Below are 20714 nucleotides of genomic sequence, written 5' to 3'. Positions count from 1 at the left end.
TTTTCAGAGAGAATATATTTATTCCTCAACTGATGCACTGACAGCATGTGAAAATGGACCGTCGCTGTGAGCAATATAGTATCACGGTTTGAGCATCAAACCTGTAAGGCGAAATACTATGGTGAAATGACAATGAAAATAATAAAGTTGAATATTTTCTACAAATGCTTGGGGAGAATGGGTAACACTTTATTGTAAGGTGACATAGTTACATGTTACTACATGTACTTACTATATTAATAACAGTAAATTATGCATAATTACAAGTAACTAAACCTAACCCCAAGTCTATAGTAAGTACAATCTTCTCTGTAACAGTACTCGGCGTTTGAAGCTAAAAATGTTACAGATATGAATAGCAGTGTGGGAAAACTTCAACTAGATTACTATAAAGTACAACAAGCTTCAGTTGGTTCAAAATGCAGCAGAATCTGAACATGTCAGTCCTATTCTATCATTGTTACATTACATTGGATACTTTTAGGTTCCAAGTAAAGACAAAGAATAAGTCTGGAGTAAAATGCTGATGAATCAATCCACACTATAAAATTAAGTATATCAGTAACAATATAAGTATATCAGATAGTTTTGATTTTGTGATCATACTATAATCCATAAGCCTCAATCAAGTTCACAAAGTTTGCAATAGAAAGTTAATTACAACAACCAAAGTGTTTGAGTTAGAGGACAACAGACATTGTGTTTTGGTGAAATACGATTTCAGTGTTGCCTGCTGGAAGTCTACTGATGTCGACTTGAGTCTTGGTTTCAAGTTTTCTTCATTTATCTACAAATCTTAGGTGGTTTTTCCTTGCCACAGTCTTTCACATTATCTCATTGATGCCCAGACTTTTCCCAAAAATGTCATATGACCATTAGAGCATACCCTTTGCCAGTCAAGTGTATTTTTCACTTAAATATTTGGTGAATAGTGGACACAAATCTATATACAAAAAGTCCAGTAGAAACCAATGCAAAGATAAGGCAGAAATGATACCATATTAAACACCACTACATCCAACAAGTTGTCAAAAATTCAAATGTGTTATATGCTTAAAACCTCTACTCAACCCCAAAAATATTTATAGCTAGAAAATCATCCATCACAGAAGAGCATTATAATAGGAAGAATGAACAAATACATCATGCATGAAGAACCTCTGAAAACCCTTAAAAAAGAAAAGAAAAAAAAAAGAAAAGTAAACTTGTAAGTGTGCTATTTTAAGACATGCCAGTGCAAGTTTCTTTCTGTTAAAACAGCTCAAACATGCATTTTAGACTGGGACTAGGTTTAAACCCTGTCTGTGTTTACTATTTACCATACTATTTTTGCACTTACTAGTTCAGTACACACTACAAGTTTCCTATTTAGGTATTCATTCAGCAAAGTATGAATGAATATTATTTTCATTCCAAAAAAAGTAAACTAAAATAGCTCACTTGAATACTTTTTTGTAAATGTAGTTGTTTAATTTCAAAATAAAATGTTTGCAAACACTTTAGTTTGAAACTTTTTATTCAATGGCACAAATGCATTTAGAGATCTGACATTTTTCAAAGTATAAAAATATGTAACACTCAAATGTACACTTTTAATACTGGAAAGTTTGTTGGTCTGGTTTTCAGCCTCAGGAATAGGAGTCTGTTGCTTTGTTCTTTGTCTGAATGCATGTACATTCACATGTGTTTGTGTATGTTTTAAAGTTCTTCATGACGTGCTTTCTCTGCATCTTCATCCGCTTTTAGTTTTAGTTCATCCAGAGTGATCAGACCATCAGCATTCCTGTCCTGGTTCTTGAACATATCTATGATGACACTGTCTGGATCTTGAGCTGGTTTCAGACGACCTTTCCCTTCTAATACCTGCTGTTTGATGAACTGTGAAAACTGTAGAGAGACATGGTAGGAAAGTGAGGTTTAAATCTAAAACATTGCTTTCCTAACAAAGACTGAGACACATTCTAAAACAAGCATTATAAAATGGATAGTTTCAGCCCTTGATTCTGATTGGTTGAGCCGCGTTCAAAGCCGTTGTAAAATTCCCAAAAACATACTGACCGTATTACACAAGTATCGCTGCGCATCTAAATGTGTATGCTGCTGCATCTGTCTTAGCAACGTAAACATATGTTTGTTCACTATTTATTTTTTTCATTGAAGCTTACTGTATTATGTAGAAGAGAGCTGTGAGAGAGATGCATTCAAAATTAGCATTTTCCTTCAGGTCAGTCCTATGTTCATAATAAGAATCTGTTTAAATGTCTGCGATGATCTTGTCCTTTTAACATTTAATGGGTTTACCAGACCCCTGACGACACTGACAGCGCTAGTCAAAGCATTTGTCATTTGTGTTCAAGACAAGTTTAAAAAAAGTCTTTGCGACTGAGTGACTCCCTCATAAAGACAATCTTTGCTGCCATCTAATGGTGTACTAAATGTAACTTCTGTTGCTGTTCACAGTCAGGGACTATTTTTTTCCAGCGGAAGGAAGCCTTTTAATAATTTTACTTCAGGAAAGTTGCATTGATACATATTTTTAGCTTTAATGTTTGTATTGTGTGGCAACCGTTTTATAAAAGCAGTATGAACACAATTTATGAAAAAATAAAATATTTAATAGAGTACTATTATTGTGAAAAATTTAGTAAATAAATAGTTAAAAGTTTTATGAATTCAATTGATTAGACATGATTTTTGATTATTTAAAATTATTTAACCAATAAAACGAAATCCATAAATAATTAAAACAGAATGCAGAATTTGGCAAAAATAAAATTGAATTCAGGAAAAAATCTAAAATTTGAAGGGCCCTAAAAAATTTATTTTTGTTATGCTTTTAATAAATTGTTGTAAAATTGTATTAGTTTTATGATTTCAGTTAATTAGACATGCTTTATGATTACTGAAATTTATTACTGCAATTTCAAAAACTGGATACTATGAGATGACATTATTCTACTCACCCTTCAACCATCAAACACTGAAAGGGTGAAAGCATACTACAACAGACCATGAATAATCCCAAAAGCTTGATTATTACGGACATTTTAAATATCACTGTAGTAATATATGTCTGTATTATGTAACATATGCGAGAGCAAAAAAAAACAAAAAACAAAACAGAAAGAAAATAATCAGGAGGAAAAGAATTCAGCGACTCAAAAGAGCTCTTTCCATGTTATACAATACCATGTCACATTGAAATACCAAGCGTTACGTTAGAAGAAAACTTTACAGCTCATTCAGTCAAACTGACGGATAAGGATTATTTTTAGTGCAGCCTTATGATTTGAAATGATGCGTTTCAGTCATTTTGCGTGGAACTTCCCCAAACCGGAATTGCCTCCCATAATCTAAAACGCAGTAGGCTCGTTAGGAAAAGGGTAGATAAAGCAGATTCCTATGAGAAGAAATAAAACAGAATCTGTGAAAAAATAAAATGGATTTCATAGGGCCCTACAAGAATCATAAACTGACCTCTTCTAAAGGGACCTGTTGGTCCTGGTTGATGTCTAGAGCCTCAAAGAGCTGAACTGGACTATCTTCAAGCCAAACGAACAGGTAGCCCTCAGGAACCCCCTTCTGCAGAGACACCAGCTCCAGTTCGAACCGTAGCACTGCACTCCCTGGGACAATACCAGCTAGAAAAACAAGAGAACAGGACAACAATGTTTCATTTTGTCATCAGGGATTGACAAGAATTCATTATTCTTCATTATTATTCATTATTCTATGCTGTTTGAAGACAGCAAAAAATATAAAATGTCAGCTGCAGCGAATCCACAGTGGAATTCTGTTGTGCACACACACACACACACACACACACACACCCCCACACACACACACACACACACACACACGTTTGTTTTTGTGAATTGTAGGGACTTTCCATAGGCCGCAATGCATTTTATACTGTACAAACTGTACTTTCTACCCCCCTACCCTAAACATAACCATCACAGGAAACTGAGCACACCTTTATTTTCTCACAAAAACATAATTTAGTATTTTTATTAATTAATTTACATGGCTGGTCCCCACGATGTAGGTGAACTCAGGTTTATATTACATCGTGGGGACACACGATGGGGATGGGGACACACACACACACAGAATAAACTTTTATTTAAAGTCTGCATGAAATCAAAACTGACAATTCTTGTCGTTGTTTTTTCTTTTTTTTCTTTTAATGGAATATTGCCGTATTTATTATAAATGATTTAGCATTTTAGCCTTCTCCACCCTCGAATCTGATGACTTGGCATGGTTTCAGTTCACCTCCTTCCTTCAGTCACATACAGTAGTAGACCTTCATTTAGAATTCTCATTTCCACTGTCTGCACTTTTTCCACTTTCTGCTTTTAATTTTCCTCTATCCACAAATTGGTGGAGGGGATCCAGTTTTCCGTTAGATGCATTCAGACTACCCCAGCTTGTTTTCCAAATCCTCAGTTCGTCTTCTTCTCAAAGGTTTTAAGAAATCGTATTCTCTTCCTGGTAAATGGCTTCCACTATTTTCGGACATTTAACATAGCATGATATCTGTTCTCAGAATAGGTTATTTTTCTCTCTACACTGATGGAAGCAGTTGTCCTCTTACACATATCTACAGCAGATGTGACCATTGACGCAAGCTGTCTACACAAGACGCAATAAAGTGACTGTTGCAAATCCAGTTGTCTTTACTAAAAGAAATATTGTGAGTGCATAAATAGAACGAGGCCTCAGTTTACTATCGAGAATTTGTCATGCCGCATCCAGTGTAGACAATATCATTGATTATATTTGGTTGTATTTTCTTTTGTCACGTTGCGCCGCTCGTGTCTGTTGTAGACATGGTGTTAGCGTTTCATGGGTTTCTTCGTTGTAAGTTTTTATTTATTCCTTTCTCTTCAAGCTCCTTTTCCCTTTTTCTTAAACATTCTAAATCTGATTAACTGAGCCACAGGCACTTAATAATCATTGACAAAAAGCACACTACTTTCTTTCCTTTTTTTAATGATTAAAAATCTTAAATGTCAATCTCAGACCTTACATGTAGGTGACTCCACTTTTTCTCTCTCCCCATGACTCACTGGTTCAGTCAACGCCTCGTTAAAGTATTAAAGATCTGAGACAATTCTCCTCATGTCTACACCCGGCACTCCTTCAGGATAGGTGCAGCTATATCAGCTGCAAATAAAGGACTTTCAGAAGATAGCAAAATAATGATGGTGGTCCACTTCAGCCTACACAAATTATATTTGCCCTATTTTTCATAATGTGCAAGCTCACTTGCAACTGACAGTTTGTCTCAAGTTTATTATCCTAAATCTCTGGTGATGGTGGGGCGTTCACCCTTCTCAAGTTAAACTGTTATGTGTCATAAGCACCATGTTCCTACTATTACAGACCTATGTGGTGTATTGTCATAGCCTGCTCCCGTTTTTACAGCGTCAAGTATTTAACCTTATTTCATACGGATACAATTTAGCTACCTTGTCACTGAGCCAGTCATCACAGGCAGTCAGTCAACACAGACATTTACAACGTCACAGCACGTGGTGGGTGGCTAATGCTAAAGTGGCATTATATCTGTTTGCAAGGCTGGTTGGTTAACAGAGACTTACATCCTTTTAGAGTACAACACAAACACACCTCCTTTCTCTCCATGTCCAAGGTGTGGTGGCACTATGACTGTCCGTCTCTCTCCTACACACATGTTCCTAAGACCCTCATCCAGGCCATCAATTATTTTACCCCCTCCAAGCAGCACATCCTGTGGGGCCTCATAGTCTCTCCTACGAAGATGGAAGATCAACAAATTTGAGCCAAATCATAAAACCACAGACAGACAGACAGATAGTAGGGCTGCACGATGTATCGTGATTAAACCACATGCGATTTGGCAAAGGCTGCAATTATTTTATGCGCAGCTTGTCAGAGCTGTACAGCTCTGCGATTAGTAGTAAATGCTTCTCCACCTGAAAGCCAGAGGTTGCTCTTGTGCAGAAACTCCAAATATGCCCTGCCGCAGAAGAAGTGAATTCATTATGAAGTGAATTTGGAGTAAAAACATGTTATTAAATATTGTCTTTTGTTGGACAAGATGATAAAAAATGCTTCTCATGTCTGGAAAGATGTTTGATGCATGTTGCTTTTTCAAATTTACATTATAAGTGACTGAAACTCACTTCATTGACAAGCTGCGCATAAAAAAATAATCACAGCCTTTGTGATTTCTTAAACACACCAAGAATCGTGTTTAAGTTTAATGTTATTTTTCGTACTGTGTGATAAATCGTGCAGCCCTGATTGATTGGATGGATGGAACTGTATGTGAAATGAGTTTCAGAGTGAAATCTGAAGAAATGATTGGGGAAACTCACGATGTAAAGAGCAATGTGCCGTCCAGCAGTGAGCAGTTGTAGTGGTACTGAATGAAGTCATTCACCTCACTGGTTTCATTACACACCTCAGATTTATGCAGGATCTCCACCTGTACAGGATCTTTGACACCGTGGAAGTCTATCACGTGGATGTCAAAGACCAATACGGCCGAACCTGGGATGTCCTTACCTGACCAAAACAGAGCAACATTTACTGCATATTCACATTTTGAATGCAAACGGGAATTACCAGGATCTATCTTCACTCTGTAACTCTCGCCTATTCAAAATTAAGCCGGGCTTAGCCTGATCAATACCTATATGGGAGAACTCCAATCATGCATACATCTACTAACTGGCTTTATCCTTCTGCCTTCCCTCCACCAAAAAGGTGGTGTGTGAGATGTGCATTCTGATCCATGGCTATCGTTGCATCACTGAGGTGGATGCTGTACACTGGTAGTGGTTGAGGAGATTTATTTACTCAAGAGTTCACTCCAAAATTTAATGAAAATTATTTATATACTCTTATACTAATATGATTTTGAAACACACAAAAGGTACTAGCACTTCTATTTTTTTTATTTTTTTTTTTTGTCTTTGTCATTCTGTCTTTAGACCTTTTCTGTTTCTTCGGCTGTATATGAGGTTCTCCCATTGTCTCCACTGGTAAAGCTCAATAATAAATGGGTTCCACTGTCTAATTTTCACTCTTCTTGTCACCAAACAACACTATGCTACTATTGTATCTATAAACGTGACAGCCAATGAGTGAAAGAATTTTCTCCAACTTTTAATGAAACACAGTGGGCCACCTCATTTCAACATGGCAAATATATTTATGGACATGACCCACACCATGCACAATTAAAACACTTTTATAGAAAATTATTGAGTACAGTTTTCATCTCATGTGAGTGTATACCAGGACTAGAAATTAATAGGGGCTTGGGGGCAAAAATGTCACCAAAATGAAAAAGAAAAAAGAAAAAAAATCTCCCCAAATTCAGGATAATGGGGCAAAAAATGCCCCTGCACAATTAAACTAAATCTGTTATGGCTGACACATTTAAAGTGAAAATGAAAAGTGTTGGTTGCGGCATTGCATTTAGACCTGCATATGTTGCGTTTGATTTTTTAATTTTTTTTTTTTTAACACGTTGGGCAAAATAACCAATCACACACATTTATGTTGAGCTTATAAATGCAATGGCCAATCAGAGGCATTTAGATTAGTCAATGCTGAAAACACCAGAGTTTTAATCAGTGAGCAAGATCACTGACTGAATTCTGAATCTGCACTCTCATGAATTCTCTCATCATAAACAAAGTGCAGATACGATGTCAGCAACAGATTAATTTTGCAGTGTACACAGCTTCTTTGATTATAGTTTTTGTGAGAGTGCATAACTAGCGCTACACTGAAGTCATGGACAGCTTCTTGGACATTCTTTGCTCACTTTCTGTATGTAATTTATTTCCAGTTTGAATAACCATTATGTTTTTACTAAAATACTTCTAAAATAATCCATATGAAAATTAGATTTTCTAATGCATAAATACCAATTAACTAATTCATAAACGGATCATAGGTTGTTTTGACTCTGTAGACAGAATATGACATGCCGTTTCCACAAAAGGTATTTATTCTTTTAACATTAATAATAAATATTATAATATCAAGAGCAATAATCAACAATAATGATATCTGTCACAATACTGCAGCCCTAACCTGAAATGAGTTCCTGTTTTTTTATTTATATAGTTTATGTAAAGTATTTACATTATGCAAATGTGTGAATGGATTATTGACGAATAAGGTTTTTAAAAGTGTCAAAAAATATAATGGAGATATAATTAGTGTTAACAATGAGTTATCTGGTTTTTATAATCAATTAACACTGCTTTTGTCATTTATTACAAGATGGACAAAATTTGTTACCAAAAAAGTCATTTAGTTTAACCATAATTTCGGTTTTAACAAATTACACTTTTGGTTATACCGAATGACGATATTTTCTAACAATGCTAACAGGCTGATATCTAGATCTAGCAAAAGGACAATCAAACATTTTATATTTAGTACGAGTTTTTAAAATATTACATTTTCCATGTTTAATAGCATTTGTACCAAATGACCTGATGTTTCGGGACATGCGTATGAGCAAGTGAAAACATGAATTTCTCAAATAGTTAAGAGAGAGTTAGTTACTTTGCTTCACGACCGTGTGGGTCCTGTGCAATCGCCTGAATGATGTCACATCCTGTAACATGACATTGACCACATGACTTGATCCAAAATGGTCCCTTTTATATTGGTTACTCCAAATGACCTCAATGAAATAAATTCTCATAGAAGCAACAACTTCTACACATAAATTTAATACCATTTTGCATGTTGATATGTGATGTTATAAAATCATGCCATAATAAAAAATATATATCCCCTATTATATTTTAAGATATTTTAAATCAGAAATGAAATGGCTGTATTAGCCTTTGGACGGTTAAACTTTTTGACACTTCAAAATCTTTCAAATACTTTTATATGTAGCAAAATATAATTAAAACCTTTTGGATTAAAAAAAAGACTTTGGATGTCATATCTTTGTTTTTTATTATTATTAAAGGGGACCTATTATGCCCAATTTTATAAGATGTAAAATAAGTCTCTGATGTCCCAAGAGTGTGTATGTGAAGTTTTAGCTTAAAATACCCCACAGGTAATTTTTTATAGCATGTTAAAATTGCCACTTTTAGTGGTTGAGCAAAAACGCGCCGTTTCAGTGTGGTCCCTTTAAATGAAAATGAGCTGCTGCGCTCTGCCTAAGAGAGCAGAGCTTCAAGAGCTGATTCTCCAGGATTCAGTCAGGACGCTAGACTGGGTAAACCCAGCCTGATCTGCCGACGATTTGATTTCGCCCGGCAACTCAGTCTGGAAACCCGTACATTAATTTCTGCTGCATCTGTTACACTTTTGCGGGAACCAATCACAGACTGGCTTATCCACCTTGCTCGCTATTGGCGGGTACAGAACTCTTTCTATGGCTCTGGGCGGGTATAACACGATGACGTCTCTCGCACGACCATCAATCCAATTAACCTCTCAACGATGCTAAATGACTTCTTTAGTTTAGCAAACAAATTGCTCGACTGGCTGTAAATACCACTCACGTTCATGTGACCTGCAAAAATCGCTCGATGCCATTGCTGCTTCTGCAAACCGCTGATCAATGCTACAAACCAATACAAACTAAGCCTGTCTGGAGTTTTCGCATCGCTCTGCAAAAGTGCGTCACCCGGATCGTCGATCTGATTGGAAGGACTATCCAATTGTGTGAATAATGCTTGTTGATCACACCTCTTGTGCAGTAGGAAATTCATAGCAAACTCCCCAGACCAATGTTCAATTTTAAATTGAGCTTGGTCTGGTGATAGCCAGACAATCAGGACGCACTATAATGTCAGAAACTGCAAATATATGCTGCATGGAGATAGAACAGTTATAGTTTAGTTAAATTACGGTTATAAATTATATTGTCTTCTTGTTTTTAATCCACTATATTACTTCAAGCCTGTTGTACTGCCGGAATGATGGCCAAAACTTTACAGATGAGTTTTATTATGTTTATTGTACTTCACACAAAAGATGAAGTACCTGTTTTCACTAAACAACACAAACAGTTTTTAGTTGTATATCCTTGAGTAGCACATTTCTAGCACAGTCTCTGTTTTGTATTGTCCCTTTGTATTGATATTCGTTCACTAAGCAGTCCGGTGTGAAATGTTTCGCGCAGACAAACAAATTTCGGCAGAACTGAGGGAGCATTTTCCTGGAAAACCAAGTTAATCCACCTCGTTTTCTGCAGTTCAGATTTAGGGAGTAAATGGAGAGAGCTAAGTGGATTAATCCATCCAGCTGCATAGCTCTTAAAACACTTGGGAGAAATTCTCATCAGTGCAGCAATGGCGGACTCGCTGTGAACTTGCTCAGGGCGGTCCTATGTTAAAACGGCAGTGTGTCAACATTCGTGCATTAAACATACATGTACATAAATGCCATAAATGCCTCTGTTCCACCTTTGCATTGTCAAGATGGTTTTTGTTGATGTTGATTGATAAAATGTAATTGGTAACAGTAGTATTATGATTGATTGATTGATTCATTGATTGAAGTAATCGTAAATTTAAGGATTTAACACAGAATAACACAGATACATTTATTATGGTATGTAATTATAAAAATATAAAATTGTATAAAAAAAAAAAAAAAAATGCACCTGGAAATCAATTCCAGGACACAAATATTGGCCCTTTATGTAAAAGTAAATTTCTAACCCTGGCGAAACACACTTTCGTTCCACTTTCATTGGCAAACAGGTCCTTTAAAATGCATTAAGATCATCTAACCTGCCCCCTGCTGGCCATACGCAAGGTGAGGCGGCAAGATGATTCTTCTCCTCTCCCCTGTACACACACCCTGCAAGCCTTTATCTATGCCTGCGATCATGTAGCCAAGTCCAATGTATGTGTTGTACGTCTGGTTGTGCTGATAACTGTGATATTAGAGGTAATACATCAGAATCTACATCTACTGCAAACCTAACATAACAACAAGCAAGCAAATAAAAAAAGGCAGGAAATAAACCTGGAGTCAAATGTGATGCCGTTGAGGAAGGAGGCATTGTAGTGGTAGCGGATGTAGTCGCCCGCAACAGACTTGCGTGCACATGGTTCAGGCGTTTCTTTGACCTCCACAATTATGTCATCTTTAGGGTTGTGGAGGTCTTCCAGGAGAATGTGATATACAACTGAGGCGTGAGGAGGGATGTCTGTGCCTGGGGAAAAGAGAGATGCAAGAAGGATGAAATAAAGGGAAACAAAGAATGAAAAGTCAAAAAGAGACGTTGTTTAACCCCACGGTTCTATCTTCATGCAGCATATATTCTCTGGCTCTGTAGGCATCTTACAACAGTTCCCACATGAGCAATTTATAGATTATCATGACAGAATATGCTAATCAATGACTTTAAGGTAGTTAACTCCACATCACTACATAAATTCATCAACTAACCATTCAGAAACGTTCTGTTGCATTCTACATCTACATTCTACATGTCACATCTTCTTGAGTCTCTCCATCATTGTCTGACATCGGTTTGAACATAAAAGGCTGAAGAGTTTCTAACATTTTCAGTGAGTCTATGTGAGGTAATTGGAGCTGCTAACATGAGCTCTTGAAATTCCACCCTCTTCTTGGGAACAGCAGCTCATTTGCATTTAAAGGTGCCATAAAATGCTTTTTCACAAGATGTAATATAAGTCTAAGGTGTCCACTGAATGTGTCTGAAGTTTCGGCTCAAAATGCATTTGATTTTTTTTTTAATTAATTTTTGTAACTGCCTATTTTGGGGCATCATTAAATATGCGCCGATTCAGGCTGCATCCCCTTCAAATCCTCGCACTCCCCGCCCCCGAGCTCGCGACTCTATAATACATTGCATAAACAAAGTTCAAACAGCTAATATAACCCTCAAAATGGATCTTTACAAAATGTTCGTCATGCATGCTGCATCAGATTATGTAAGTATAGTATTTATTTGGATGTTTACACTTGATTCTGAATGAGTTTGATAGTGTTCCATGGCTAACGCGCTAAAGCTAACATTACACACTGTTGGAGAGATTTATAAAGAATGAAGTTGTGTTTATGAATTATACAGACTGCAAGTGTTTAAAAATGAAAATAGCAACGGCTCGTCTCCATGAATACAGTAAGAAACAATGGTAACTTTAACCACATTTAACAGTACATTAGCAACATGCTAACAAAACATTTAAAAAACACAATTTACAAATATCACTAAAAATATCATGATATCATGGATCATGTCAGTTATTATTGCTCCATCTGCCATTTTTTGCTGTTGTCCTTGTTTGCTTACCTAGTCTGATGATTCAGCTGTGCACATCCAGACGTTAATACTGGCTGCCCTTGTCTAATGCCTTGAACATAAGCTGGCATATGCAAATATTGGGGGTGTACATATTAATGATCCTGACTGTTACGTATCAGTCTGTATTATGTTGAGATTCGCCTGTTTTTCTGAGGTCTTTCAAACAAATTAGATTTACATAAGGAGGAGGAAACAATGGTGTTTGAGACTCACTGTATGTCATTTCCATGTACTGAACTCTTGTTATTCAACTATGCCAAGGTAAATTAAATTTTCAATTCTATGGCACCTTTAAAGAGACACACAAAAACAGAGCATTTTTGCTCACCCTCAAAAAGTGACAAATTTAACATGCTGTAAAAAAATTATCTGTAGGGTATTTTGAGCTAAATCTTCACACACTCTGGGGACATCAGAGACTTATTTGTAAACGTGGCATTATATGACCCCTTTAAACTATTTCTTCTTGGAATTTTTTTTAACTTTTTCTCAGATGTGTTTTGAGCTTTTTTTTGTTACATCTATGGTGCTGTGGTTTCCATGCAATTCACCGAAAATCAACACTTTGAAAAACAGCAGTGTCAGATAAAAAAACAACAACTAAAAACCTTTCTTGCAGCTTGCCAAATACCAAAATGTGAAATAAATGAGAAATATAAGACTCAAAGTTTACTCTAAACTCGTCTTCAATATCAAAGATTCAGAATTTCTTTATCTATTTGAGTTTCACTGTGCAATGAAGTGTTTGACTATTTTAATTACTAGTCTGTTGCAGCACTGAAAAGAAGTGTGTGAAACCCATTTTACCCTCACAAGGGTTTGAGAACCAGACAAAAAAAAAGACAGAGGCTATTTATACAAGTACAAATATTGATACTATTTACAACAAGTACAAAAAATGTTAGATACTATTTATACTTAGTCTAAGTTATTTGCACCTCAGTGTGCAAATCAAATAGTCACAAGTAGTCAATCAAGGAAATGTTTTAATTTTGTGTCTGCAGCTAATTTTGAACATAAAAAATATGTGGGTCAAATCAACCCCAACACAAAGGGGAAACTTTTTACTTTTTTTTTATTTTTAGAAAAAAAAATTCAACATCCGACTGCATTACACCTCTAGGTTTGTAAAGGCTGGAATACACTGCATGACTTGTAAAAAATTAACTTTTTTTTTTTTTTCTTTTTTTTAATTTAATAGACATCATATACTTTCCAACTCTGTCAGTGTTACAGAGGAAAAACTGGCCATCATACACAACTGAGAATCAGACACAGAATCAGTCTGAAATATTGTAGTGTATTCCAGCCATTAGCAGTTACTAAAACAGGTTGTGATTTGTTATTGTCCAGTCAATGTTATTCATCTGATTGATAACTGAATGAGAACCCAAGGTTTACGAATGTGCAGTGTGAAATCTGCAAAACCCAATTACCCAGAAATTAACCGTTAGTTAACAACTATCCTAAGGCATGAACAGTGTGAAACATGGAGCAAGATAACCCAGAATTACACTGACACTGAGTTGACAATTTCAAGTGTGTAAAGTCCAACATTAAAGAATGGAACAATTTCCAAGATTTTAATTAAAATCTATGACTGATAAAGAATTGGATGCTCTTTATATATACACATGCAAATGGTTTGCTCGCTTACCATATCCTTTTTCTCCAAATGCCAGAAATGGAGGGATGATGAAGTGTCGTATTTCTCCCACACACATGCCCAGTAACCCTTCATCCAAGCCTTTTATGAGCAAACCTTCTCCAACCACAGAATCCTGTGTCTGGGAACGCTTGTAGCTGCAAGATGCTCATATAAGATTAGTCAACATACATCTGTGCAACATTTCAAAATGGGTACATCTGATATTTGACGTGTGTCCATACTTTAATATTACATTTTTAAATGTTAAAATACATTCTCTTATGCAAGCTCAATATACAAAGACAACTACTGCTAAGACATAAGTAAGATGATTTACAAGTGTAAACCCTGTGGCTCTGTCCAGCTAACAAAAAAATATGTTCTAAGAACATTTTGTTAACGTTCCAATGAAGTTATAAAATCGTTATTTCTGAAAGTTCATTATTTTTTTAAATGTTTTAAAAAAAAATTTTCTTGGTTATGCAAATGTTTAGGCAACAATTACATTTTATCATTTTGCTAACATAAAGGGAATGCTACTTCTCTAAACATTCTGAAACAAGTAGTAACATTTAAAAAGTGTGAAGAGTGTGAGTTTGAGACAGGAGCATTCAGGAAACCTGTTTGAAAACAATCATTATTTTTTGCAATTCCATCTGGGACAGAAAGTTGCACTAACCTGGAGTCAAACACGGTGCCATCCAGCAATGTCCCATTAAAGTGAAAACGCACAAAGTCAGTCCTCATGACTGAGCGCTTGCAGTCTTTAGGTGTACTGATGACTTTGGTCTGAACCTGGTCTGCTCTGTTAAAGACGTCTAGTAGAACCAGATCAAACACTAATGTTGTGTCTGGTGGCACTGTACCACCTAAAATGGCACAGAAGGAATACATATTACAGTGATTGCAAATGCTAGTGGTTCATAAATTTCTTATAGGACACAACCTCTGGGGGTTTTGAGAGAACTGTAGGGATTTGTGAGTTGATGAAAAATAATAATTATATCCAATGTAAAATTTAAATATAAATGGGGCTGCATGAGAGATGTGATATTGTTTAGGGCAATAACTAAATCAAAAGGCAGCAAAACAACTATAGTCTGATGTGCTGCGTGTTTCAGAGCTAAGTGTGCCTTTCTGAGCAGCTAGTGATCGGGTGTATTCAGCATCTGAGAGCTTCTCTGTTCACTGAAGATGCAGAAAACTCTCTACATGTGCTGTGAGTTTAATATTCATCTAGGAATTCAATGCATTCACTTTTATACATTCACATAATTTCCAACATTTTTTGTGGGCAGTTTACAGCATTTTAGTAGTATTCCACCTAAATAAAAGGAACATTTAAAGCTTGAGTCTTTGAACATTTGAAAGTGATTGTTTGTTTGTTTGTTTATTTATTGCCATATCAGCATCTATGGCTATTTTTATGGCAAGAACGACATTAAAAATAAATAAATTAGCACAGTAATAGTAAAAAAAAAAAAAACCAACAGTTAATAATCAACTCACATAGCTATAACAAACATTATATAAGATTTTTCATTTCAATATTTGATAAAAAACTTAAGATTGTTCCTGGTGAAACATTTTTGAAAACATCCATTAAAAAACTTTGTGTACAAAAAAAAAAAAAAAAAATGGTGAATAATGACATTCAAAGTAGTACATTCCAACAAAATATGTTTTATAGACAGAGGAAACATTTGAAAGTGAAGAATTTAACAATTAGTATTGTAACATAGCGTAAAATACGATTATTATTATTATAATGATCAAATATTCAACATTTTCTTTTACAGTACAATTGTAAATTATAACAGTAATATATTTCTGTATTAATTTGGTAAATAGATTTAAAACATAATAATATTAAGAATTAAAGCTGCAAGCAGCATTTACGGGGCCAAGCACAAAAGCGGCACAACAACCCAGCCAAAATGGCTGTGAGCATCAGACCAACTGCAACAGTGAGCAATTAAAGATCTATTAAGATCATTTTAGGCTAAAGAGCTGAAAAACCACAAATATAGTCAATAATAAAGATTTACTGGTTTATCACTTACTTTCGACCAATAGGAGGCGCTGTGACCAAATTAATGTGGTATGGTCAGACTGAGGTGACAATGACAATCGCAAAAATTGGTGTCAATATGTCAAGCATTACAGGGATACAGCCTCAAGAGTCATTTTGGCATCATGCCTCAAATTTGTTGCTGTGGTATATGAAAAGGGTTTCGTCTATCAACACGAAATCCATTTTACCGACATGGTCTGAAGAGGATACGATTCGATTTTGGTGGAAATTGGACCAATGGTCAAGGAGTAGTTTGAAAAGGAAATTTGGCTGACTATGGCAAAATTGGCATCAATGTTCTCAGCATGACCCACAGAATCTATTAAGACCATTCTCATTACAATAGGCCACATTTATATAAATCTATTAACATTTTTTAAAAATGTTATTACAACGTTTGAACACAAGGTGGCGCTGTCTTGAAACCATTTGAGAACATCCAGAGCAGTGTGCCTATGACACATACTGAGTTTCGTAATGGTACACCAATGCATTCATATAATATAACATTTTATATAGTACTGTATTGTAATTAATGGCAATTTCATGTTTTGTTCAATTATAGTGCCACCAAGAGGCGCAATCCAACCACTTTTTTTATGTGTCCCCAGTGTGAACTCATACATGTGTGTCAAATTTGGTGAAAGTATCTCATTTTGTTTTGGAGTTATAAACATTTATAGGCATGAGAACATAAAAAATAACCCATGTATGACATTTTTTTAGATTTTTTTTTGCCACTTCTTATCAAAATTTTGACATTTGGGCATTAGCATTTAGTTAACCAGCTAAGGTTCTGTATTTCCTATGGTGGTTTTGTTTCGATCAGAGTAACGGTTTAGAAGATATTCACAAAAGTTTTTAAGCGCTCAATCAACACTTCGCACAAACCGTAAGTCAAAACCTAGCATGTTTGGTATCGTTGGACTTGGCAAGGATTCAGGAGTCAAAGGAGAGGTCTCCTGTGAAAATAAGTCTACCACACCCAAAGTTATAAGCATTTGAATATTTGATCTTACCACTAGGTGGCGCTGACTTGAAACTTCTCAGGCTTCTTCAGGTCTATCATGCTGATGACCCATACCAACCCTGCATCCCAATGTCCATACTATCCATCCTAAATAGTATGTGAGATTAAAATAAGTGTGTCCCAAAGCATAGTATGTTGAAAAGAGTATGCCAAAAGTCCCCGGATGATCTACTATTTCCGGTAGATTTTAGTGTGGATCCGTGCACACTATAAAGGCTAATATTGCCCACAACCCATTGCGCGTTAGATGAGGATTCAGTTCGGAACTACAAACACAAGTAAAAAGTGTTAAAAAACTACAACACATGGCGGATATGCGCGATCGACGCTGAGAGGTTTGAGTGACTAATAATCAATTCAACCTGATAGAAAATATTTATTTAATGTTATCTGTGTTATTTTTATTTTTAATGCATCATTATGCATTAATAAGAGGAGAGTTCTCCACATGAAAGACAAGCGACTGCAGATCAACGTGCTGCATTTCACTCCGATACGGTAGGAAATTAGCTTAATGAAATGTGGAGGATGTAAGATGATTGACAGGATGCGACAGAGAGAAAAGACGCGATTGTATGACATGATAGTATGTCCCAAAGCTTGTCTACTCTTTTGCTACACACTCAAAAGTAAGTACTTTTTGTTCACAGAAAGAGTACATACTTTTAGGGCGTAGTATAAGTAGGCGAATTGGGACGCAGCACAAGTTTCGTAACGATACACTAGTGCGTTCATAAAATACAGCATTTTAGCACAAAATTCAAAATGGCTGACACCCAAAATGGCTGATCTCTCAGCAAGATGCCCCGTGCCTCTGACGTGACCACATTTAAACCATTTAGACAAACCATTATAAGCAAAAATAGCCATTTTTCATATCTCCGGACCAGTAGGTGGCGTTGCGCCGAAACTCAGCATGTATTCTCTGCTCATGCTTAGGATGACATGTACCAAGTTTGGTCAGAATATGATAAAGCGTTGCGGAGATATAGCCTTAAGTCATATTTGGGGTGCTCTATGTTAAATTAATTTGCGTGTTATTCAAGAATGGTTGAGTTTATCAAAAAGCTTTTAATACATTTTTGCCAGCATGGTCTGAAGATGATCTGATCTGATTGATCTGATCATGAAAATCGAACAAAGTGTTTAGGACGAGTTCAAAAAGGTAGGTTTTTCACACAAATTATCATGACACAAAATGAAGTCATATGGTCCTATCGAATCGGCATGAGTCAAGGAATCAGAGGAGAAAAAGTTATTAGCGCAAACGGTAAGTGAAAATTTGGACAGTTGATGGCACTAGAGGGATTGAGTTAGAGACTCCAAATTTGCTATGTTGACATTTCAGACTATCAGTGTGCCAAATTTCATAACTTTCCCACAAGCGGTTTCATGGACTGCCATAGACTCCCAGAGCGGAAGAATAATAAGAAGAACGCCACTGATTACAATAGGTGCTTGGCCCATAATAATAATAGTTATTACATTTGATCGGGTTCCTAAAACACCAGTGTGAATGTAATGTGAATTGAGACACTATCACAACTAAAAAAAAAAAAAAAGTTTCAATCCACCAGCTACAAAGATGAGACCATTACCTTTAACCAACTTCAGAGAACTGTGAACATACAAATGTGCACTAAATTGTTAAAATTTTAATCTCAGGAGGTACTTCAACCAAATGCCACTTATTTTAATAAGCGTTTCACAAAAAGAAGATAAGAAAGACAGGAGTTTTCACATTTTTTAATATACTTGCTTTGATATCTAATGCCCAGTCCCAAAAATGTTAAGGCTGTGTTTACGAACTGTGTGTCCAAATATTTTTTGGGGCTGCTTTGAAAGTTTGAAGAAATGAACTAGTATATACATTTTATCAATGTAAAAGTTGTGTTTGGGTATATTACCTGCTGCTTGGCTACTGTAGGCCAGGTGGGGGGGCACAGTGATCCTCCGACGCTCATTCACACACATACCCAGGATGCCCTTGTCCACTCCAGCAAACTGCCACTTATGGCCCACTTGTCCAAAGAATGCAGCCCCCTTATCATAGCTGCAATTAAAGCAGAAAATTACCTTACTTTATATGTATTCTCAAAGTGACATACAGCACATGAACACCAATCAAGGGTATTTTAATTCAAACCAATTTTATTTAAATAGCTCTTTTGACAATGTACCTCTACACCATTTCAAAGCAGCTTACAGGAAAATATTGCTGCAATGTATATCATGTATCCTGGGATTCCTAATTGCGTAGAAAAAAATGCACGAGGCTGAGGAGGCCCAAAACCAAGTTTTTGTCCACGTAGGGTACACCATGATGACCAAAAAAGTTGCATGCATGAATGAAGCTCACACAGTCATCATAATAATATGCAATCTTACTATTGTTTTTGCTAAAGAGACTTGAGACCATCTTGAATAAACCTAGTATTTGCATCATACTACAAAAGATACTAAAATGAAAATCATGCAAGTAGCCCATTTTTTACCATATTATATAAAAAAGCATATTCTAACGGTGCATGTCCAGAAAATCAAGGTACACCTGAAAACCAAACCCAATGGTATCGCTGACAGAAGCAAAAAGTAATGTGCAAGATGCAAAGAATGAACATCACTCAGGCTGGATCACCTCACCTAGAGTCAAACCGTTTTCCGTCTGTAAAAGTGCCGTTATAGTGATAACGCACGAAATCTCCTGATTTCACTTCTCTGACGCATCGCTTGGGAATGAAGTATCGATCAACTGCAATATCGTCGATCGGCCCGGGGTTACAGTCCACATAGAACCATGTCGCCAGCAATAAACTCAAAATAATCCTCTGTAGCATTTTAAGGAAAGTGTAGACTGTGAGTGAGGCTTGTGAGGGCTCGACAGTGAGTTGTGGGCTTTTGTAGGAGGAGTTCGGATGTGTAAACGTGGAAGATCTCAAGCTGGGATGTTGCTTGCGGGCACTTTTTTTTTCCTTTTCGCAACAAATGAAAGCCCGGGTTCTGGGTTATTTTATAGGAGTCATCAATTGTTTACTGTAATTATTTTTGATGTTATTAAAAAAAATGTAGGGCAAATGACGCATGTTAAAGGAAAAATATGTAATGAGATCATATTTCGCGGAAGCGGATGGAGAGGAATACTGCCGTTCATTAACCGGTGGATAACACACTTTAGCAGTTCTGGTCCTATTAGGGATATGATATGAGCCACTATGTATTGTTTTGTATCATGTTTGTTTCATTGAGTAAATTTGATCATTCTGTCAAATAACTTTTTTTTTACAACATTGCGATGAATATAACTGGATAAGTTACTCAAAATCGTGGTTATGTCTGATTCTAGCAAAATAATAATTCTGAGATTTTCTCAAGACAGTTGCACTGTTGCAGAGCCTAGGAGAGCCAATGGGTGGAGCTTGACGTCCTGCCCCAACACCCTAACCCTTCCCATAACCCTATGGCTAAACAAAACATTAGGTCCACAGAGATGGAGCTGGACGTCACAGCTCTGCAGCGAGGGCATTTCTAGCCTTTTATAAGTAATGAGGGCTCCCCTGCTATGTGTCATTGAATTATTCATTCAAAAAGTTGATTAATTCATGAATGATCAGCAAATATATCAGTGAGGTACGCTTCA

General features: G+C 36.2%; 1 protein-coding gene across 1 annotated transcript; it reads right to left on the bottom strand.

Annotated features, from left to right (window-relative positions):
* Positions 1 to 174: 174 nt before the first annotated feature.
* Positions 175 to 19997, bottom strand: fkbp10b (FKBP prolyl isomerase 10b). Its single transcript, XM_067369954.1, has 10 exons — positions 19721 to 19997; positions 18985 to 19130; positions 14653 to 14842; positions 13983 to 14128; positions 11017 to 11206; positions 10779 to 10924; positions 6369 to 6558; positions 5638 to 5780; positions 3478 to 3641; positions 175 to 1887 (listed from the first exon to the last, which is right to left on the bottom strand). The coding sequence occupies exons 1-10, from the start codon at positions 19912 to 19914 to the stop codon at positions 1699 to 1701; spliced, it is 1698 nt and encodes a 565-aa protein (XP_067226055.1). The 5' UTR covers positions 19915 to 19997; the 3' UTR covers positions 175 to 1698.
* Positions 19998 to 20714: the final 717 nt, after the last annotated feature.

This window comes from Chanodichthys erythropterus, chromosome 19 (assembly GCF_024489055.1).
Source record: "Chanodichthys erythropterus isolate Z2021 chromosome 19, ASM2448905v1, whole genome shotgun sequence".
NCBI classification, from domain to species: domain Eukaryota; kingdom Metazoa; phylum Chordata; class Actinopteri; order Cypriniformes; family Xenocyprididae; genus Chanodichthys; species Chanodichthys erythropterus.
The sequence above is the reverse complement of the archived record's forward strand: the minus strand, read 5'-3'. Positions and strand labels throughout refer to the sequence as shown.

Bases quoted from the DNA above. Each gene is read 5' to 3' on its own strand.
- fkbp10b (XM_067369954.1), bottom strand. From the start codon at position 19,914: ATGCTACAGAGGATTATTTTGAGTTTATTGCTGGCGACATGGTTCTAT. The intron at 14,129-14,652 runs GTTAGTGCAACT...AGCATCTTGCAG, and splicing joins GGCACCGTGTTTGACTCCAG to CTACAAGCGTTCCCAGACAC. The intron at 6,559-10,778 runs GTTAGATGATCT...TGTTTTGGTCAG, and splicing joins GTATGGCCAGCAGGGGGCAG to GTAAGGACATCCCAGGTTCG.